General features: G+C 46.8%; 1 protein-coding gene across 4 annotated transcripts in view; it reads right to left on the bottom strand.

Annotated features, from left to right (window-relative positions):
- Window positions 1–354: 354 nt before the first annotated feature.
- cacna1ha (calcium channel, voltage-dependent, T type, alpha 1H subunit a) overlaps window positions 355–23,592 on the bottom strand; it is an 806,165-nt gene continuing 782,927 nt past the window's right edge. For 3 of the 4 annotated variants that reach the window (XM_038819419.1, XM_038819420.1, XM_038819422.1), the window contains 3 exons: window positions 12,217–12,388; window positions 7,319–7,491; window positions 355–2,594 (listed from right to left, as the gene is read on the bottom strand). In XM_038819419.1, the coding sequence (XP_038675347.1) occupies window positions 1,374–2,594; window positions 7,319–7,491; window positions 12,217–12,388 (1,566 nt within the window). In that variant the 3' untranslated portion in view covers window positions 355–1,373. The remainder of the gene's footprint in view (window positions 2,595–7,318; window positions 7,492–12,216; window positions 12,389–23,592) is intronic. The other variant, XM_038819421.1, reaches the window with a different exon arrangement.

Raw genomic sequence — 23,592 nt, 5'->3', positions numbered from 1 at the left:
ACACTGAGGGAGAATTCAGAATGTCCAATTTACCTAACAAGCACATCTTTCGGGGCTTGTGGGAGGAAACCGGAGCACCTGGAGGAAACCCACACAGACACGGGGAGAACATGCAGACTCCGCACAGACAGTGACCCAAGCTGGGAATCGAACCCGGGTCCCTGGCACTGTGAAGCAACAGTGGTAACACTGTGTACCTTGTCGCTGGATGTAGTGCTCCTCTGAATCAGGAGAGAAGTTCTGGACAGGTTACATACAATAGAAAAAAATTACCATACCTGTGAAAGCAGCTTTCCTTCTCTGTCGCTCATCGACTGTTATTACTCACAATGTAGAGTGAAAATGCAGGATTTCTTTTTTATTAAGACAGAAGCTCTAATTTATTGTACACTCAAAAAACAATTTTAACATGTTTTAATGTGGAACAGGTTTGCCAAAAGCTAAATAAAAAGATAAACAAGCATTTAAGAATGATGTTAGTTACCCCTTGCATGATGGATACAATATAGTAAATGTAAACAGATTTGTTTTCAAAGGTTACATATAACACTACTGACCAGGAAATGCATGTAACTTTACAAATACCATTAATAACTTACCAAACTGTAAATAAAATGCAATTAAATAAATAATTTGCTGTTAGATTTTAACTTCATTCAGTTTTTGTTTGACACTTTTCTAGTATTAGTTTGCCTTATTGTTCTCTATGGTTTCTTTAATTTATTGCAATTTAACCTGGTTGAAAATGTGACTCTTTAAAAAAAAACTGAACATTGAATTAGTCTATTATTGCACTGACTACAATCCAGTAGTAATTTGGTTCTCAGTAAATGTTACATTAGAAAAATTAAACATTCAGAATATGTGGCTAGCCATGAGCAAGCAGGAAAGGAAAACATTAAAAAAAAACTAAATTATATACATTCCACTTAAACACCAGAAAACACCACTCAACTTGGAATTCAATTTTTAAGTGTGCAAAACATTACGGTTCTATATAAAAATATGTGCATTATGAAGACATAATTAAATTATTTGTCACTAATACATAATTATTTGTATATACATTGCAAACATTACATCACTGTATAGTTCTCAGCTTTTCTGCACTTCTGCATACTGTGGCTTTGCACAATAAAGTGCCTGTACACATAAATCTGACTCAAATCAATGTGATTGAGCTATGGGAAGCTAATCAAGTTCCATTCAAAAAATGTTTGCATATCCCATTTTTTTTTGCATCCCTTTACAAACTCCTTGAATCAATGACAAGGGATCAAACAACAAGTATCATTGGACAGAGTAATAGTCTCTGTTTTACAGTGATTGATTGGCATGAGTCTTTGTTTTCTCCCCCAGTTTATCCACCCCAGCTATACCACAAGATCATCAGTGTCTTCCCGTGTGCTAACCATTCGGATAAGACCCCGCTTCCTAAGGGGCGTATTAGTGACACTGAGTACCTCAGTACTGTTTTCAGGCCTATGACTGTCAGGGTTTTCACTTGGCATTTTTAAATGGTCAGTTTTCTTCCGTTCGGAGGCAAGTAATTCTACTCTTGAATCTGCAGAGACACTAGAAGAAGGTGTTGAATGATTGCTGTCGGAAAACAGGTCAGATAAACTGCTTAAGGAGTTCACATCTGAGTGGTCGAATGATAAGTCTGGAATGGTAAGATGCTTGCTTTGACAGGCTGGAGGAATTCGTTGGTCTGTTTTTGAGCTCTGGTTCCCAGGTTGCAACTCTGCAAGTTCTACAGAATCTCTATGAGCCATAGACTCAAAGGACAGTGTGCGCTTGCGCAGATGCATCCTGGCTTCAGTTGCTGCAGTATGAGAAGACGGCCCACTTTCACCCTCTTTCGGAGGTTCTATTGAGATACAGGGCGGACTCGTCTTTTTCTTTCTTTGAGCTGCAAAAATATATTCAGAATCTGACTGAACATGGGCAGAAGGTTCTTGCTTTTCTTCACTAGAAAATGAGCCTTCAAACTGTAAGCTTGCATCTTCATCATCAATTGATGGGCATATTTCAATTGAATGTCTCCTTGGGTCATCTGTCCAAGAAGGCTTTGCCAATAATCCCTGTGCATCAACACTATAAAACTTCTTTAAGTCTTTCTCCCTGCCAACACCAGCCAAACTTGTTGTGCTGTTAGAGTTCTTTAAAGCCACAACTGATGGATTGGGAGAAAGGAAAGGTGATAAAGATAGGCTTCTTGCTTCAGATTGTCTCCTCCAGTTTCTCATGGAGTTGTTGATGTAACACACTTCTTCATCAGCTGGGTCCACAGTGTTGAAGAAGGAGCTCGCTGGGCTGTTGCTGCCACTGCTGTGACTGGGCGAGCGGCTTGGGATACTATGCTGGCTGTAGACCTGCTTTTGCGTATAGACACTTGATTGCCTGTTGCGTTGAGTCAATGGTGGTGAAAACTGAGGAGTGACCCTTGGAGACAATGGTGTGGAGTGCATTAATGGTGGAACCAAGATGTGATGAGGTGAAACTTTTGGTTGGAGACTGTCACTGGACTCTATCTTCAGGCTGTTATTAGATTCCATATTCATAACGTTCACGGAGTCATTTCTCGAGGACTCCTGGAATGTAAGCAAACTCAAAATATCAGAATACATTCTCAATAATATTGTTTCATCATAAATATCTTGTGAAACGTGTCGGTTGCTGCACAGAATTAATCAAATGAGTTTCTCCTGCCTTGTATTCTTAATTTTGCAGACTTTCTCACACCATCACTGCTCCTCCCCCACCCTTTCACTAGTTTTCAATTCATCTCCTGTCGTGATATTGAAATAAAAGACTACATTTCATATAGTCTTTCATTCCTCAGCATGCTCCAAAGGTTTTTTTTACAGTCAATTTATTTTTTAATTCATTTGCAGGATGGGGAAATTGCTGACAAAGCTGACAGTTACCGACCATCCCTATTTACAACCCAGTGGCTTTGGAGGTGTTTTCACTGTATAATCAAGAGCCAATCATATAGTTGTGACATCCGAATAACATATAGGCCAGGCTGCAAAAGGACAGCAGGTACCCCTCCCCCCTAACAGGCATTAGTGAACCAGTTGAGTTAAGTAAATCAACAGCTTCATAGTCACTTCTACAGGCACCGTTTAAAAAAACATTTTCATAACTTTTTAAAACTGCATTCATGTTCTCAAACTGACATGGTGGGATTTCAACTCATGTTCAGTCCAGAGCTCTGGTTTACCAATCCAGTGACACAGTTACTGCACCATTGTATCCATTCTTTTTGAAGTGTAATCATTCTTAAGTAGATAACAAATGAGAGAATGCCCAGTTCATCTGAACGTTTTCTTGTAGATAAAGGAATAAAATGTTGCCTAGGACGCTCCTCACCTTCAAATATTGTCCAAACCGTTAGATCTACCTGACCAGCTCTGCACGGATTTGCTTTAACTTCTCACCCAGAAGGCAATGCAGCACTCCCTGAGCATTGTACTCAAATATCAGCCTACATTATATGCTCAAATCTCTTGATAGTGTTTAAACTTATTGGCCCAGATTCTGCAGTCAACAGTGAGAGAATAGCCGGAGCCATTCATTATGTTTAGATTCATAGGGGCTGTTTAGCACACTGGGCTAAATCGCTGGCTTTGAAAGCAGACCAAGGCAGGCCAGCAGCACGGTTCGATTCCCGTAACAGCCTCCCCGAACAGGCGCCGGAATGTGGCGACTAGGGGCTTTTCACAGTAACTTCATTGAAGCCTACTTGTGACAATAAGCGATTTTCATTTTTTCATTTCCAGACAGTCTGAGTTTTTGTATTGGCACACGGCCCTCTCCAGCAGACCGGGGGCCTGTGTTAACAGGGTGAACAACTAATATTTCCTTAACCAATCAGATTGCAAAAGCTTACTGAAGCACACAGGGAGTGAAACAGCAAGTGTCAATTAGAATAGTTCATTCAATGCCAAATCATGGACAGAAAGTTAAATAATGAGAGGGAAAGAAAGATAGGTCAAGAGAGAGAGAGCTAAAAGAAGCAAATCAGGAGGAAAAAAAAGTTTATTTAAATTGGGCAGCTTTCAGGTAGATATAGGAAAGCCATGCAACTTCCATTTAATCTCTAAGGAACCATTAAGTTCTGGTGGGCACAGGGATAAATGTTGTCAATTGCCTCATTAATATGCCTGATTATTGGTGGCCTACTGGTGGTGGAGGAGGTGGGGGGGGGGGGGGGGGGGGGGGGGTATGGCGGTGGATTGCTCAGGTGTTTCAATCGGCTACTGGATTTCTGGATTCTCAGCCAAGCCTCACTACGCATTCTTCAGTCCCAGAGAAAACATTGTTTGATTGACTGCTTTGGCTCATTGATGTCTTCTGTCACTTGCACAATGTGTATTTACAATATACAGAGGTTTCAGGTGCTTGCAGTTTCAGCTACTGATATTAAAAAGGGTTTGGATAATTGAGGCTTTTATTGGGCTGTCGCAAAAAGTAGGTTTTTTAAGAAAGTGGGAAGTTATCAATGAATTCTAATTTAAAAAAAAAATGCTTTTCCACATCCCACTGTCAGTACATTGATTCTATACATGATGTGGTGACTGAACGTGTATGGAAGTGCCACAACTTGACACGGGGGCATGAGGGACTATGGGTATGGGTGGAGGGCATCACTGTTGGGTACGGGTACAATGGCCTAGCAAGCCACTCAGCTGTACTCAACTGCTACCAAAACACAAAAAAGGAATGAAACTGGGCGGACCACCCAACATCGAACCAGGCACTGGAAATGACAATGGCAAACTCAGCCCTGCCAACCCTGCAAAGTCCTCCTTACTAAAATCTGGGGGCTTGTGCCAAAGTTGGGACAGCTGTGGGCCACCTAAAGTTTGTATTCAATCACAATCTGCAACCTCATGGCCCGGCATATCCCCCACTCTACCATTAACACCCAGCCAGGGGATCAACCCTGGTTCAATGAAGAGCGCAGGAGAGCATGCTAGGAGCAACATCAGGCATACCAAAAAATTCGGTGTTGACCTGGTGAAGCTACAGGACTATGTGTGTGCCAATCAGCATAAGCAGCAAGTAATAGACAGAGCTAAGTGATTCTACAACAAAAGCATCAGATCTAAGCTCAGTAGTCCCCCACAACCAGCCATGAATGGTGGTGGACTATTGAACAACTCACTGGAGGAGAAAGCCCCACAAATATCCCCATCCTCAATAATGGAGGAGCCCAGCACATATGTGCAAAAGACAAGGTTGAGGCATTCGCAACAATTTTCAGCCAAATGTGTCGAGTGGATGATCCATCTCGGGTTTCCTCCAGAGGTCCCCATCAACACAGATGTCAGTCTTCAGCCAATACGATTCACATACTGCAAAGGCTATGGACCCAGACAATATCCTGGCAATAGTACTGAAAACTTATGCTCCAAACCTTGCTGCACGCCTAGCTAAGCTGTTCCAGTACAGCTACAACACTGGTATCCACCTCCAAATGTGGAAAGTTGCCCAGGTGTGTCCTGTACACAAGAAACAAGACAAATCCAACATAGCCAATTACCACCCTATCAGTCTACTCTCCATCATCAGCAAAGTAATGGAAGGTGTCATCAACAGTGCTATCAAGTGGCACTTACTCAGCAATAACCTGCTTACTGACGCTCAGTTTGGGTTCCGCCAGGGTCAGTCAGCTCCTGACCTCATTACAGATTTGGTTCAAAATAGACAATAGAGCTGAATGCCAGAGGTGAGGTGAGAGTGACTGCCCATGACATCAAGGCAGCATTTGACCGAGAATGACATCAAGGAACCCTCGCTAAACTGGAGTCAATGGGCATCAGGGGGAAAATGCTCCACTGGCTGGAGTCAAACCTGTCACAAAGGAAGATGGTTGTGGTGGTTGGAGGTCAATCATCTCAACTTCAGAACTTTACTGCAGGCGTTCCTCAGGGTAGTGTCCCAGGCCAAAATCATCTTCATCAATGAAGTGCCTTTCATCATAAGGTCTGAAGTGGGGATATTTGCACGTTGTTGCACAATATTCAGCACCATTCGTGACTCCTCAGATAATGAAGCAGTCCATGTCCAAATGCAGCAGGACCTGGACAATATCCAGCCTTCGGCTGACAAGTGGCAAGTTACATTTGCGCCACACAAGTGCCATGCATTGGCCATCTCCTACAAGAGCCATTCTAACCACCGCTCCTTGACATTTAGTGGCATTACCATCACTGAATCCCCCACAATCAACATCCTGGGAGTTACTATTGATCAGAAACTGAACTGGATTAGCCACATTAATACTATGGCTACCATGGCAGGTCAAAGGGTAGGAATCCTACAGCGAGTAACTCACCTCATGACCCCCCAAAGCCTGTCCACCATTTACAAGGCACAAGTCAGGTGTGTAATGGTATGCTCTCCACTTACCTGGATGAGTGCAGCTCCAACAACACTCAAGAAGCTCAACACCATCCAGGTCAAAGCAGCCCGCTTGAATGCTCCTCCTTCAACAAACATTTAAACTCTCCACCACTGACGAACAGTGGAGGTCCGGTGTACCATCTACAAGATGCACTGCAGTAACTCACCAAGCTTCCTTCAACAACACCTTCCACACCCACGACCACTACCATCTAGAAGGACAAGAGCAGTATATACCTGGAACCCCGCCACCTGAAGGTTCCCCTCCAAGTCACTTACTCCCTGACTTGGAAATATATCAGCCGTTCCTTCATTGTCGCTGAGGCAACATCCTGGAACTCCCTTCCTAACAGTACTGTGAGTGTACCTACACCTCAAGGACTGCAGCGGTTCAAGAAGGCCACTCACTACCACATTCCGAAGGGAAACTAGGGATGGGCAATAAATTATGGCCTAACTAGCAACGCCCACATCCCGTAAATGAATATAAAATATGAACTGCCAACCTCTGATTGGCCAGCAGCTACCGGTGTGCAGGGTATAAGCTTGGCAGAGGCGAGGGACCTAGATGCTGGTGGCTAGAAACGTAGGAATAGAAACACAATGACATTGTGTTCATTTAAAAGATGTCAAAGGGGCACCGAATGTCCAATATAGCAGGTAGTGTGAGTGAGAAGATTCTGTGCATGAAGTAGGCATTAGCAATTCCCTATCCCAAACAGTGCTCTTTTACAAAAAGCAACAGAAAATTGGGGCACAGTTTAAATGATATGCCAGCTTGGTTTCAGCCAGCTTTGTGTCATTGTCAAAGACCACAAATTGGAAGCAAAGGCCACTGATTTCTGAGCCTACATGCTTTGATGCAAAATGCGAATACCTTTTAAACAAAATCGATCAATACCTGTCTATGTAGCAGCCTGTTAAAACTGGGTGATCTCGGTGGTCTCTGTGGAGGAGGGATTTTGGGGAGGGTGATGTGGCTGGTCGAAGCAAAGTTATGATGAATTACCTCAGTGGGAACTCCAGGATATGCAGAAACTTCGGCAGGCTGAGACTGGACCGAAGTCACAGACCCTAAATAAAAGAATCCAGAGGAAAAACCAACCCTGAATAAAAAAAACTTGAAACCAAAGGCATTTGTCAGATAAAAAATTATTTTAATTTTTTCCTTGCAATGTCTCCTCATTAGGGAAGCTTAAACCTTGATTCTCTATTTTGTGATAGTATATTTTTGGCTAATTTATGAGTTACTCAGTTAGTCTATGCTTCCAAAATTAACAGGTTCAGGCAGAGTCAAGACAGACTCCAGAAAGATTGAGAGCAGGCTTTGAGATTGGCATCTCAAAGTTTGACTCAGGCCCAACGACCCCATCGATGTGTCACATAGGGGCTTGGGGCTGGACCAGTTCTGAGGCCTCAGTTGGATTCAGATGTGCCAGTGGTGCAGGCAAGTTTGGTTGTCAGCATTAAAAATAGGGCCAACCTGAGGAAAGAGGGCACAGATGGTGGTAGTGATGGGGTTGGCGGGGGGGGGGGGGGGGGGGGGGGGGGGGGGTGGGCACACTCCGGCTCCGGGGGCTGAAGCTGAGGTACATCTCTGGTGAACTTGTGCAAATTGGGGGTTGCAGAGGGAAGCATTTTTTTTTTTGCATTTTCAAGTGGCTCTCAGAAACAAGGCCATGGGGTCAGCCCCTGGAGAGGGCAAGGGAAAACCAAACACCGACTGTCCCCATCCCTTGTCTGTACAGTTTAGTTGCACCCTTAAACCATCGAAGACCTGGGGGTGCGATCCACAGGCCGCATCGCACTCTCACTTGAGTGTGGTGCAGCCAGTGATTGCCGGAAGAGCCCTCTCACTGGTTTCCCGGCAATCTTCACATTTCGCAAGATTCAACCAAGTCCCGCGAGGCATCGGGAGTCAGAATCCTGCCCATACAGGGCTGGACCAAACGGCACACGCCGAAGCGGGTTTTAAACCGATCAGTGCTGGTCCACATAAACGTGGCCCAGGCAGAATGGCAGCCGGGGGGTCTCCCGAGCCACCAGAGGTCCCAGGGTGGTCAAGGTAAATGCAGGGTGGCTCCCTGACCTTCCCCCTTGAACGTGAGCACCTTGGCACTGTCACCCTGACAATGCCAAAGTGCCTGAATGGCACTGCCAAGCCAGCAGGAACACGGCATGGGTTCAGTGCAAAGGTGCCCGAGTACCATGGTGGCACTGCCAAGGCTCAGGGGCTGAGGGGGGCCATGCTCACAAAATTAGAGTGGAAGAGGGGTTTGAAGGGTGGGAGAGTGCAGGGCAGGTAAGTTGGGGGGTGATGGGTGGGGGCCCTGGAAGGGAGAGGGTGCTGTAAGGAGGCTTATGGGGGCTGAAGAGGGGGACCCCCAGGGACTCCATTGTGGGGTGTCCTCACTTGGGGCATGTGGGGTAGTGTCCATGTGTGTAGGGGGATGGCATTGCCCATGTGTGGGGAGTGTCCCACAAGCTCACTGAGAGATCGGTGCACCCTTTCAAAATGGCGGCTCGATCTCTGAGTTCAGCTCCCTAGTGCGAAAAAGAATTCTAAGTGTGGGCTAAACCGAAGACAAATTCCCCAGGGCTCAAAAAAGTGACTAATGTCACGATTCTCTGGAAGGATCTCTAAGTGATGTAACAAGCGGAATAGGCCAAGTGAGGCCAGCAACCCAATCAACATTAATTGGTCCACGTAACAAGGTCTCACAGATTTCTCGCCGCAATTGAAGGCTCGTCAGCTGATTTGTAGGGACCACTCTCATCAGCCCCCCGCTAACGAGGTCAATGGCGCCAAGGAAACCTTCCCCAAGATTCGGGGCCACTGACCTGGGGAGGCTGTTAGACACTGTGGAGGCCAGGAGGGATGTCCTGTTATCCTGAGGGCCCAGGAGGATCAGCCACAGGGCAGCCAGTACCACCTGGGACAAGGTGGTGGCAGTAGTGAGCTTGGGGAATGTGAACAGGAGGATTGGCCTCCAGTGCAGGAAGAAGCTCAATGACTTAAACTGGGCAGCACAAGTGAGTAGACACCAGCACCGCCCCCACCTCCCTGGAGACCTATCCCCCCCCCCGGCCCCCACAGGGCATCTAGCCTCCTCTCCCTTCAACCTCCTCAACCCCTCCATCACACCCCCTCCCACCACTGTGAACCACACACGTGGCTAACAATGTCCCCTCCGTGTCTCCTCAGGAAAAGCTCCCCACAATCGCCTGGAGAAGGCCCAGATGGGCGGTGGTGTGCCAGACATCAGGATCCTCACCACCTTAGAGGAGGATGCCCTGGAGGTGACCGAGGACAGGGCGGTCACCAACGCGGAGACTGGCGGACGAGGCAGAGGTAAGGAGCTTCTGACCCCACCCAGAAGGCCTGTCAAACGTGAGTTGTTATTGCCTTACTGACTGATCCATCCCTCCCACTGACCACGCGTCCATTCTCTTGCAGATCCTCCAGTCGACAGGTCTGCTGGATCCCAGAACCCAGCTAAGTCCCAGCCTGATGCTGAGCCTGTGGAAGAGGTCATCCCGGAGCTGACGGAGATGATAGGGAGCGGCCTGTACATTCAGAGAGAGGTGTCAGCGACACTCCAGCAGATCCATAGCCGCTTGGAGGAGGCCCAGAGGATACGGGCACAGGGTTGTTGCTGGCAATGCATAGCACCGAAGCCAACACTCCTGGGGTGGTGACCGTAGTGGAGAACCTGGTACACGACATTGGCACCATGAGTGAAGGTATCCAAGGCGTCGTGCAATCGTTGACAGACATGGCTGAGGATCTGGGCAGAACATCTGCCTCGCTGGGGGATGTCACCCATTACCAGGCTGATCTTGATGAGGTTCTGCGGGATATGTCCTGCTCTTATATGGGAATGGCCGCGGCGCTGCAGAGCTTGTCACAGTCCCAAGTGGGCATTGTCGAGGCACTGCAGAGCATGTCCCAACCACTGGAGAGCATTGCTGAGGGCATCGGCCTGATGGTGCAGACCATGGGGAGCCGCTAGGGCTGGCACAGCCAGATGTTGCAGCAGCAGCCAGGGCTCGAATGAGCTGCTCTCCATCCCAAAGTGAACCCCAGGGCCTTATGGGTACCGAGCAGGAGGAGGGGGCGTGAGTGCCAACCCGGACCTGTCACATGGGAGTGGCGACGGTGACCACCAGCTACCCCGGGTTCTACCCCTCTGATGAGGCCATGGCTCGCAGCCAGCACACGGGACAGGGTGGCACGACTGTGCATGTGCCGCAGAGAAGTGAGCTGGGGCCCTCCGGCCTCAGAATCCCCAGAGGGCGCCCGCCTGGGGCATCGAAGGCCATGGTACATGGTAAGTAGCTGGCTCCCTCCACCTCAGATGTGCATCCTAGGGACACACCTAGATGTAGTGGTAGAGCTTGGAGGGCAAGGCACATTGAGGATCACTGAGGGCACTGGGGAGGGGAGGGGGTAGGTAGGTAGGAGGTGAGGGGACTGAGGTTGGGGGAGGGGCCAGCACCATCGGGAGGGTGGGGAATTGTCAAACACAATAAACACTTTTGTGCACACCAGTATGTGCCTATTTCACCTTGTTCCGCCATGCAGGCCGACCTCAGAACCTTTGGTCCATCTCTCCAGGCACCTCGCCCTCCCTGTGGCACTCACCCACCCTCCAACCATGGACAGTTCCCCGGAGCTGTGTCCCATCCCCTGGGTGTTTGGATGTTCGAATGTTGCATGTGGTGTTGCTACCGCAGTGTTCAGGCCCGGTGCCCAGGCATCAAGGTGTGAATAGGATGCTAGGCAATGACTCCCACATGCTACATGGCCAGCCCACCCACAGAGATCCACTTGAATGGTGTGAAGTGCTCACTTAACCACGATTGCCAATTCCCTTTGCAGTTGGTGGGGCTTATGGATGGTCAGTGGGGCAGACAGACAGGGACAATGATTGCCCCAGGAATGGACACACACAATCCAGGGGTTGGCATGGTGGTGCTGAGTGCAGTTAGCCCCCAGTTGCCCCCCCCCCCCCACACACCCTCCCATGGCGGCTCACCCTCAGCCAAGGGTCCACCACACCTGCAGAGCACTGGGGTAGCAAGCCCAGCACCCTCCGGCTCTTTGCCTGTGAGCAAAGATGGCTATTCACCTCCTCAGCTCCCCACAGAAGCCCTTCTGCCAGGTTCACGTTTTTCAAAAGGAGTACTAATTAGCGTGAGCGTGACCACTGGCTCGGGAGGTGGCTGAATGACGGGAGGCCATTGGATATTGGATGGCTCTCGTTAATTGTATGGAAATGAGGCGAAAGTGGTGATAATTGGTTTCTCATTACGCTACGGCAGGATCCCAATTTCGTCTGCGGCAGCGGGCTGGTTTCATCGCAAACTGTTTGCCGCCTGGCACGGTTCTCGTATTTGGCCTCTCCCGCTATTCACCGGCCTCGTTTCACTTGAGTGAGAGTATAACGGGGCCAGAGAATCATGCCCATAGTGTCAATGGATAGTGGTGGGCAACTCCTCGGCAGAGCCGGCGGGAAATTCCCTGAAAAACCTGCCGCAAACAAACTTAGTCATTTTTTGTGAGAATCGGACCCCTGGTCTGGAGGGTCTCCCTCCTGCTCCCACACGTTATGACAGGAGCAATGGTAGACTTCTACAGCAGCATGATGCCCGGAGTTTCTCGGTTGTGTACTTTAGTCTGATTCACAAGACTGACGTTCCGGTGAATTAAAGAACAGCAATGAATTTTCCAATAATTTTTGATTGACTGATTGAAAACATTTCCCTTTCTTAAATAAATACTTGTCAGTGACATACCCTGATGGGAATCCACTTCATGTAGCGGAAAATGAGTTTGGGCTGATCTAACTGGGCGAAACATGTAGCTGTCGTTAGGTAAGGAATGCATTCGAGACACAGAAACTTTCCGAACAGTAAGCAGATTTTCGGTTTGATTTTCTCCTACCATTTTTCTGTATCGAGGATCTTCCTGTTTAAAAATAACCAGAGAGGACTGTAAATTATTCACGTTGTGTAATATTACACTAGAATTATGCAGCATCGGTACATTCATATCCAAACATAACAATAAGCCAGCAATGAACCATTGCCTTCAACATGGCTGGAACTGACTGCTAATAAATGCAGAGAAATGTACAGGGTACCAACAGAGTTAAGATGTGGAATTGCCTGATTTTCTCAATGACACAAGAGTCTCTAGTGGCAGTTAATTGATCATAATTCTCCAGGTATGAACAGCTCAGACATTCTACAACTGTGAGCTAAAAGAGAGAAATCTATCAAGTACAGTTTCAATAGCCATTAAACTAATAAAATCACTTATACATAGGTTCATTGGTATGTGCAGGGAGGCCAGTCAGCTTATAGAACATAGAACATAGAACACTACAGCGCAGTACGGGCCCTTCGGCCCTCGATGTTGCGCCGACCTGTGAAACCATCTGAAGCCTATCTGACCTACACTATTCCATTTTCATCCATATGTCTATCCAGTGACCACTTAAATGCCCTTAAAGTTGGCGAGTCTACTACTGTTGCAGGCAGGGCGTTCCACACCCCTACTACTCTCTGAGTAAAGAAACTGCCTCTGACATCTGTCCTATATCTCTCACCCCTCAATTTAAAGCTATGTCCCCTCGTGTTGGTCATCACCATCCGAGGAAAAAGACTCTCACTGTCCACCCTATCTAACCCTCTGACTATCTTATATGTCTCTATTAAGTCACCTCTCAGCCTTCTCCTCTCTAACGAAAACAACCTCAATTCCCTGAGCCTTTCCTCGTAAGACCTTCCCTCCATACCAGGCAACATCCTAGTAAATCTCCTCTGAACCCTTTCCAAAGCTTCCACATCCTTCCTATAATGTGGTGACCAGAACTGCACGCAGTACTCCAGGTGCGGCCGCACCAGAGCTATGTACAGCTGCAGCATGACCTTGTGGTTCCGAAGCTCAATCCCCCTACTGATAAAGGCTAGCACACCATATGCCTCCTTAACAGCCCTATTAACCTGGGTGGCAACTTTCAGGGATTTATGTACCTGGATGCCGAGATCTCTCTGTTCATCTACACTACCAAGAATCTTGCCATTAGCCCAGTACTCTGCATTCCTGTTACTCCTTCCAAAGTGAACCACCTCACACTTTTCCGCATTAAACTCCATCTGCCACCTCTCAGCCCAGCTCTGCAGCTTATCTATGTCCCTCTGTATCCTATAACATCCTTCAGCACTATCCACAACTCCACCGATCTTCGTGTCATCTGCAAATTTACTAACCCATCCTTCTACACCCTCTTCCAGGTCATTTATAAAAATGACAAACAGCAGTGGCCCCAAAACAGATCCTTGCGGTACACCACTAGTAACTGAACTCCAGGATGAACATTTGCCATCAACCACCACCCTCTGTCTTCTTTCAGCTAGCCAATTACTGATCCAAACCGCTAAATCACCTTCAATTCCATACTTCCTTATTTTCTGCAATAGCCTACCGTGGGGAACCTTATCAAACGCCTTACTGAAATCCATATACACCACATCAACAGTTTTACCCTGATCCACCTGTTTGGTCACCTTCTCAAAAAACTCAATAAGGTTTGTGAGGCATGACCTACCCTTCACAAAACCGTGTTGAGTATCGCTAATCAACTTGTTCTTTTCAAGAGACATGTACAACGTTGTGGACTGACATCTACTGTGAACCCAGATGATATAGCCAAACAGATAATACTTAAGGGGCTGGATTCTCCGCCGGTGAGATGCTCTGTTTTTCAGGCAGCCCGGAGGTATCCCGACAGCGTGGGACTACCCCATAATGAGAAACCCCGGCCGGCTTAATGGAGCATCTGCCGCCGTGCTGAAACAGAAATGTGGCGGGCCGGAGAATCTAGCCCAATAGCTTTTAATGGCTGCCATGATGGGAGCACTGATCCCCTTATTCTGGTCAGGATTTCTAACCTAGGCTCCCACAATGAAAGTACAACACCCCAAGCGTCTGTGCCACGGTGTCTGCAATAAAGGCCGCAGGACAGTCTTCTTATTTTATAACATCCGAAAATGCTGAAACAACTCAGCAGATCGGTCAGCATCTGTGAAAGAGAAACAAACAGTGCCGGGTTCTTAATTTGGGAGATGGTGGGCCCATTTCTCCCAAACAATTTCTAAGTTCATTTGTGGCGGGTTTTTCAGGGAGTCTCCTGCCGGATTTGCCAGCGAGTTCCACCGGTATTCAATGACACTTAGTCACTTTTTCTGGGCCCTGGGGAATTTCCCACCAGGTTAGCCCACACTTAGAATTTCTTTTAGCACTGGGGAGCTGAACTCAGAGATCAGGCTGCTATTTTGAAAGGGTGCTCCAATCTCTAAGTGAGCTTGTTGGTCCCCCACACCTCCACCCATGGGCAATGCCACCCCCACACACATGAACACTACCCCACACCCCCATTGAGGGTACCCGCTATGGGGTCCCTGGGGGTCCCCCCTCTTCAGGCCACCCTATGTCCCCTTGCAGCACCCCCTCCCTTCCAGGACACCCAACATCATCCCCAACCTCCCAGAGGCCCCTACTTACCTGCCCTGCACTCTCTCACCCTTCAAACCCCTCCTCCAATCTCTTTTGTGGGCATGCCCCCTCAGCCCCTGAGCCTTGGTAGTGCCATCCTGGCACTTAGACACCCTTGCATTGACACCCAGGCAGTGCTCCTGCCAGATTGGCGGTGCCATCCGGGCAACTTGGCAGGGCCAGGGCAGCAGTGCCAAGGTGCCAGCTGGGCAGTGCCAAGGTGCCCACGTTCCAGAGGGAGGGCCAGGGGACTACCCTGCACTTACCCAGACCACCCTGGGGTCTCTGGTGGCCCAGGAGACCCACCGGGTGCCGTTCCACATAGTCCACATTTATGTGGGCCAGCACTGATCGGCACCCACCTGCAGCCTTCTTGGGGAGGCCTAAGAATTGAGGGAGTCCGGTGAATCCCGCTCAGGTAGGTCGTAAGTAGGTTTGACCTACTTCCACGAGCGCCATTCGGTCACGCCCATTTGGGGTGGGGTTCCGACTCTGACGTGTCGTGGGGCTTCGGAGCGAGGCTCACTGGAGGGCTTTCCCAACATTCTCCAGCTGCGTTGCGCTCAAGCGAGAGCCCAACACTCGCCCTATGTTCTCCTGTCAGAGCTGAATTGCTGGGAGCGCAAATCAAGAAACGATTCCTGATCCTTAACCATGCAAACTTTTGCAAAAAAATGAGGGGATGGTGACCGGCGGCTGGTGGGGAGGGGTGGGCAGATCTTGCATTGTGGGGTAGTAGGGTGTGGGGGACTGTAGCATCAGAAAAGGATCAACAGGGGCTGATCCTGTTTTTTCCCAACACTGGATTCTCCGCTGCATCGGGAACTCCGCTACCGGCAGCGAGTGCCGGACAATCCAGCCGAATGAAGAGTCATACAAAACTGCATCAAGTGGCACCTTGTGTTATTCCAAATTACATAACACAAGACACTGGGTGACTCTATTCCAAATGTAAAGTTCTGCAATCTTCTCTCTCTTCATCAGTCTGCATTTACTGTTGCACTAACTGCAGTATTGCCAAGGTTTGAAAATAAATCTCTTTCTCAGGTATTTTCACTTCATTTCGATCTTTTGAAGGTGAAATTGGTCCACACCAGCAGTGAAAAATGGGCTCACAGAGAAAAGCAGTCTGTTTTACACCAACTCCCTCTATCTTTTACATGGATCTCCCAAATCCCAACATTGCAAGTGCTTTCATCAAATTCCACCAACAAATGCTGGATTCTATTTTTTGCAATTGGCATTAATAGAGACTTAGCATTAGGTTTTGGGAGATTCACTGCTCTTTAGAAATGCTACAACAACTTGTAATTAAACAGAAATCTAGAAAAGCTGCTTATAAAACTTTAGCCTCTTACCAGATTTGAATGCTGTACAAAGTGCATCTTAAACAGCACAGACACTTTACACTGTCAGACATAATTACTGAAGCATAAACATATTACTTAAAACATCTTCAACAAAAGGCAACAGAGGTTTTCAAAGTTGTTCATTGCCCACCCACCCTGCCATGACCACCGGCAGAGTTAGAGAAAGAATTTCAGCGAGTAAAGGAATGCAGCACACAACATTTCAAGCAGTAAAGCTTCACGTTGGCGATCAGACATCACCATCGGGATTCTTCATACTGCCGCACCATTTTCTGGTTCAGTGCGCCCGCACCCCCCTGCAGTGGGATTCTCCATTCCGGCTGCCGGTCAATGGGATTTCCTATTGTGGATACCCCACGCCATTGGGCAATCCGTGGGCGTGAGTGCGCTGCTGGCAAAACAGAGGGTCCCGCCGATGGAGAATCCAGCCCATGTTTTGATTGCGTCATGTCTTATAGCCAGTTGATGAAGGAGACCAGGAGTTGGATCCTCTGCTTTGCGATGCTGGAAGCGAGAATCGCAATGTGGCAGAGAGATTTCTGAAATCGGGCAGGGCAGGTCTACTCTGAGAAATCTGAAGTGGATGCACTGCTCGATGCCAATGAGAGGAGCGACACCCTCTTCCCTAGGGTGGGCCGCACACTGAACCCTGCCCTCCTGAGCAGTGTCTGGGAGGATGTGCCAGAGGCAGTCAGTGCTGCCAGCCTTACCAGGAGGAGACAGCTCATGAACCTGAGGGGTGGGTGTCACTGGTTCGACCTCTACCCTGAGAGGGGCAATGTTCCAGTGGGTTCCAAAGGCTACGGTGCAAGTGTCCATTGCTTGGGGTGAGCTCTACTAATACCCTGCTTCCTCTGCAGTGGGCTGCGCTTCTGAGGAGTGCACTGAGGCAGTGTTTTTTAAACTTTTTTGCCTGGAACCCATTTTTACCAATCACCATCCTTCTGGACCTATGCTGACCGACCTTCCCTACACACGCCATCCGACCTTCGCGACCTATGTCGGCTGACCTTTGCGACCCACCATTTCCCCTTACCTTTAATGGGACAGGTGAGCCTGCTTGGTCCTCACAATCTCATTTGCCTTGTTATTCACTGTTACATTTCTGATAATGACTTCAGCTGGTGATTTAAGATATCACTACATCCATTGAAAAAAATCAAGAGGTTTGTCCTTGAACTTGCTATGTTTGGTCTTCAAATGTCTTTGAAGTTTTGAGGGTCTTCAACTTTCATTTGCCAGTGCTTCCTTGCATCTATCATACATGATCTTTGAATCCTGATTAGCAGTGGCACAATTAATATCCCATAACTAAAGTAATCATCTTTATGCTGCTTTGTTGCTGTTTTCAGCTTCCTCTTCATGGGTTGTTCACTTGAGGCCCTGGAGCTCACATCAGCACTGCTGGCAGCCGCAAAATGGAGGAATCTCTCTCACACCCAGAACAAGCGATATCAGCATCCGGGGGCATGTGAACTGCTCTCTGCTGCCGCTTCCGGTGGGACGGCTTTGTCGTTAGCGAAACAAAACTGGCCCTGGACAGCACGCTGACATCGGGAGGAGACAGTCCACCCCACTAGGCTTCGGGCCTATGCACTGCTTGATTCGGCATGCATGCATGGGATGGCTTGCAATCTCAAAAGTCCGTCGCGGCCGGCATTTTTAAAAGCTGGTCACTGCCGGTGGACATTCCTCCTGCAATCGGGAATGCCGCAATCCTCCCAAAACCTGTCTATGGCCCACCTGCAGGCCGCGAGCCTGAGTTTGAAAACCCCTGTACTGAGGACTGCCAACAACTGGTGGGCCAGTAATTGAGCATGGCTGTACCCATCTCCTTGATGATACTGCTGGGGTATGAGGGTTTTCAGTGGGGTGGCCCGGGTGTGCTTGCACATCACCAGAGACTCTCTAAACATTTACAAGACGCAGTGAGCCAGTCAGCAGTTAAACCAGAAACCTGTAAGAGGGGTTCATTTAAATCATATACTGTCGCAATGGTGATCTGAGCCAGGTTACCCCGATCCCGAGGGGGACACCTTGAGTCCACGGATCTTCCACCAAGTCATTCCCTGCTACTTCCCCCTGTGTTGTTCCTTGTGTCTTAATAAAGCTCGTAGTCTTAAAGTTGAAGTTGATGCTTTATTGTAAGTTCGTTCTCTCTTCAGTCCTTAACTTAGTTACCTCGATGCTGCTTGCCTATGTCCTGCTACCAGTTCTCCCTTCTGTGAAGTGTGTCCTCACTTCCAGTTCCTCTGTATTTATATCTCTCCCGTGCTCCCTCTAGTGCTTGCTCAGTTGTATTGCATCTACACAGATATACAATCACCACATCCCCCCTTTTTACTTTACATATTTTCTGTACATTGTTAAAGAAAATTGTACAAAACAGTTAGATTACTTATGATATGTGTATCTATACAAGTGATGATGATATTGGATATTTTACAAAGCCAATCAATATTTATGAGTCCAATCTTAATAAAAACATTTATGAGTCCAAACTAGATGAATTTGTTCATTGAGTTTTTTCTTTTTCATTGTTGACGTGATGATATTGATATTGCAACTCCGTTGTGAATGTTGTCGGTGTTCTTGATTTTTTAAGTAACCAGTACGTCATCCCGAGGTGTTTGAATGGTCGAACCACTGATGTTGACTGACATGGACTTTTTTTGTGCTTGTGGTGTCGATTTAGTGTGTCATCTGCCTTGAAAGCTGGTGTGCTTGCTTGTTCTGGAGCAGATGTGAGTTTGTGAGATTCGTTGTCATCCCATGGCATGCTTGTAGTCTTGTCATTGTTTTGCAGTGTGCTGTGGCATTGTCCTTCATGTGCAGAGTTGTACCATTTTGTACAAGTCGTTGTTTCATTGCTGTTATTTCTGTCGTTCCTGTCTTTGTTGTGTTCGTTGTCGTTCTTGTTGCTGTTTTTGTCATATCTCTCTTTGTTGTTTTCATTGTCGTTCTTGTTGTTGTTTTTGTCGTTTCTGTCTTGGTTCTTGTCGTGCTTGTTGTTGTCTTTGTTATACTTCTTGTTGTTTTTGTTGTTCTTTTTGTAGTTTTTATTGCTGTGCTTGTAGCTTTTGTTGTTGCTGTTGTTGTTCTTGTTTCTGCAGTGCTTCTTGCGATTTTTGTTGTTCTTATTGCGCTTCATGTTGCTTTTGTTCTTGCTGTTGTTGTTCTCGTTTCTGCTGTGCTTCTTGTGGTTTTTGTTTTTCTTGTTGTGCTCAATGAGTGTCCCGTGTGGATAATTTGAGTCATTGTCACAGTTATTGGTGCAAGTGTCCTTTGTGGAAATTGTTACATTGAACGTTTCATCTAGAGAATGGTGAGAATGATCTGATGTTGCATTGATGCTGGTGACATCAGTCATTTGTGGTGGATTTGATTCCTCTTCTTTGCTTCCTTTGTGCTCCTCTTCTGGATTTATTTGGGGTGGGTTTAATTCCTCTCCTTTGCTTTCTTGGTGCTCATCTTCTGGAGTCAAGTTCTTCACAATTTAATTTTCTTGTTGGTCTAGGTGCTCGTCTTCTGGAGTCAAATTCTTCACGATTTCATTTTCTTGTTGGTCTTGGTGCTTCTCTTCTGGAGTCAAAATCTTCACAATTTCTATTGACGTGGTCTCACTGGACTCTTGGTGCTCCTCTTCTGGAGTCAAAATCTTCACAATTTCTATTGACGTGGTCTCTCTGGACTCTTGGTGCTCCTCTTCTGGAGTCAAAATCTTCAGGATTTCAATTGACGTGGTCTCTCTGGACTCTTGGGTGGCCCTACTCTGTGCTTCTGTACAGACGAGCTGAGATCTGTCAGTCTCGCTGTGCGCCTGCACCTCCTGTATGTCGAGTGTGATCACATTGTCACTATTTTCGCATGCAGTGGGTAGATTTACATTGTTTTCTTCTTGATTATGTGAGCTTGGTAGACTTTCATAGTCTGCTTGCGGTTGCTCAGATACAGCGGGTTGACCTTCATGGTCTTGTTCATGCATGGTGTTCGCCAGGGAGTGTTTGCTTGCTTCTATTTTGGAGTCTTTCAACGAGCTGTCTGTGGAGGCTCGCGTCACTCTCTTTGTGGAGCCTGTCATCGCTCTCTCTGTGGAGTCTTTCTGTGCTCTCTGTGTGGCGTCGTCTTCGTCTTGGGTATTGCTGTCATCCAATGTATCGACGATCTGCCATGGCACCATGGTGTTGGATTCAGCTACCATGAGTAGAGTCGTGTTGAGCTTTGCGACCGTGTTGCTGATGCTGCGATCAGCATATCTGAATAACTCAGCCATGTCTGAGTAGTATTGTTCGAAAAACAAATCATCTTTTTTTGTTTCGGATTTGGTATCGTTTTCTTCATCTTTTTTTGTTTTGGAATTGTTTTTGTTCGCTTCACTTTGGGTGGTGCAGACTGCTTGTTCCAGGGTGTTGTGAGTTCAGGCATTTTTCTGTCTTTTGAGGTAAGAAAATTGGGTTTTACAGCTTTAAGTATCTTGTTTTTAATTTTCGGGCATTTCCCTTTTAAGTGGGCGTGGTCCGGGTCCTCAGACGTCATGACGCTCGTGACGTCATGCGTAGGAATCAATTGCGCATGCAAGTATTCCTCTGTTGTGCGGGTTTGTGTCCATGCGCAGGACCATCTTCAAATCGTGCAATCGTTCCTTCCAACTGGGCATGCGCGGCTTGCGCATGCGCATAACGATCCGCGACCAAAACTTTTTTTTAACTGCGCATGCGCAGAACGCAAAACGGCTGATTGTAGCTGCGCATGTGCGGCCTCTGTTTCCTGCACATTCGCAGACGCAGATTTTCGTCCTTTGTTCCCCAGAGACTGTGAAATGAGCTCAGACGCCATTTTACAGTGGATTTCAGCGTTTTTTCTCTCTAAAAAATTTGTTACCCTTTCCTTTCGATCTGGACTGGATTTCAGCGTTTTGGCTTTGTGAAAAATTCAAGTTACTTTTTCCTTTCGATCTGGACTGGATTTCAGCGTTTTTTCTTTGTGAAACAGTCATGTTACTTTTTCCTTTCGATCTCATACAGTACTGTTCAAGTTTCATACAGTGCTCTTCAAATTTTTTTAGTATTATTTCTAATTTGGTGCTGTCTTCATCTTTCATCTTTCGAATATTTAAAGCAATTATATGTTTCTCTAGCTTCATGTCCTGCGATGAGCAGTGCTATTTTCATTGAGGCTGCTCCTAGATCATTAGCTAAGATATATAAATAGAACATTTGTTTAAATCTTTTCCAGACATTACTTGAATTACCGGTTATGTCCAGCTGAGGTGGGGTTCCAACCCACATCATCGAATAAGCGAGATATTCCCAAGTCGAATGTCCGGTAGGAGTTTTCCTTGCCATTTTGGTCTTACTGTGTCTGCAGCTGTTCCTTGAGTAATCTTGTAGTAAGCGTCTGAAGCCACTGCTGGTACCATGTGTTGTGTCTTAATAATGCTCGAAGTCTTAAAGTTGAAGTAGATGCTTTATTGCAAGTTTGTTCTCTCTTCAGTGCTTAACTTACAGTTACCTCGATGCTGCTTGCCTATGTCCTGCTACCAGTTCCCCATTCTTTGAAGTGTGTCCTCACTTCCTGTTCCTCTGTATTTATATCTCTCCCATGCTCCCTCTAGTGCTTGCTCAGTTGTATTGCATCTACACAGATTGCAATCACCACATCCCCGGCCAGGCTGCCACCCCCAGTACACCCGACAATGTTTGAAAGTTTTCACAAGTTTCTTTTAGCCTCTTACTCCCCCCTGGACAGCCATGGCGTCAAGGCTCCGTTTGTAAATAGTTACACCAAGTTTCGACCACGTGACTTCTGCCTGAGAAGGGTGGAGCATGGCAGAGGGGTGGAGCATGCAGTTTCCAACCTGCTGATGTGATTTAAATCCTTGAAAATGATGATTTTGCAAGGGCCCGCCAGAGCAGGCACAAACTTCACTAACACCACCAGCGGGTGACCGGAGACATGGTGTCAGAATGGGTGCCAGGCGCAAAATGAGTTTTTCCATTGCGTGCTGTTCTCCGCCTGATTGCAATTCTCACTGCCACCAGGGAGAAGAAGAGAATTCAGCCCATTATATTTAAATTTCCATGATGATATTTAGACTCACAATTAAATATCTTTTGAGTTATTACTATAATTTAACCTTGATCGACACAAAAATTCTATACTTGAATCAGGGTCTTAAAACTGCAAATAAAAATGATTGATGTTTAAATCTTTGATCTATTTAAGGATTTGTTTAACAGAAAGACCCTTAACTGAAACTAAACCGCAATGCTTTTTTAAATAATCTTTATTATTGTTACAAGTAGGCTTACATTAACACTGCAATGAAGTTACTGTGAATCCCCTAGTTGCCACATTCCAGCGCTTGTTCGGGTACACTGAGGGAGAATTCAGAATGTCCAATTCACCTAACAGCACGTCTTTAGGGATTTGTGGGAGGAAACCGGAGCACTCGGAGGAAACCCACGCAGACACGGGGAGAACGTGCAGACTCCGCACAGTGACCCAAGCCGGGAATCGAACCTGACACCCTGGCACTGTGAAGCAACAGTGCCAACCACTGTGCTACTATGCCTCAAAGTGAGGCATGACAGTGCATTGATGATGTATTACGTTTTGACCAGTGATAACCTGATGATGAGTAAGCTAAGACAATGAGTCCTGTTGAGGTATTCAGCTATGGGAAGCTCCTCATCTGAGCCCAATGCTATCAAGACAGATGTTCAGTCACTCACAATTTAGCATGGGGTCACTGCACAGTAATCAGTTTGAAAAACTCTGGCTGATTTTACTTCCCTGTAGCACTAGGGTTTGGGCCAATCACAGTATCTACCCAGCTGTGTTTATTTGGGATCGAACATCAACAACTGTGAGTTTGTAATGGACAAACGTGACAACATCAAAGTCTGCATGAGGTAGTGATCAGTCCTCTGCTCACTGAGCTATTTAGGACTTCATAATGTGAAATCTGTAAATCAAAATTGCTTCTTCAAAGAGCCTTATTGGAAGTGAACTGCATACATTACATTACACTGTTGCAAATTCTTGCAAATTACCAAATCATTTGGTAAAAAGGCCTATTGACACAAGAAACAGCATGACTGTATTGTTAAACAGATTTAAGTATTTAAGTAAAGCAATGGGACATGGTCTTGTGCAGACACAAGCACATTTATCGTGTAGGACTTTATTTCAGGGCAACAGGCTGCAGAAAGTAGACAATGTAATCTATCTAGGCTCTAA

This window comes from Scyliorhinus canicula, chromosome 15 (genome assembly GCF_902713615.1).
Source record: "Scyliorhinus canicula chromosome 15, sScyCan1.1, whole genome shotgun sequence".
NCBI classification, from domain to species: domain Eukaryota; kingdom Metazoa; phylum Chordata; class Chondrichthyes; order Carcharhiniformes; family Scyliorhinidae; genus Scyliorhinus; species Scyliorhinus canicula.
The sequence above is the reverse complement of the archived record's forward strand: the minus strand, read 5'-3'. Positions and strand labels throughout refer to the sequence as shown.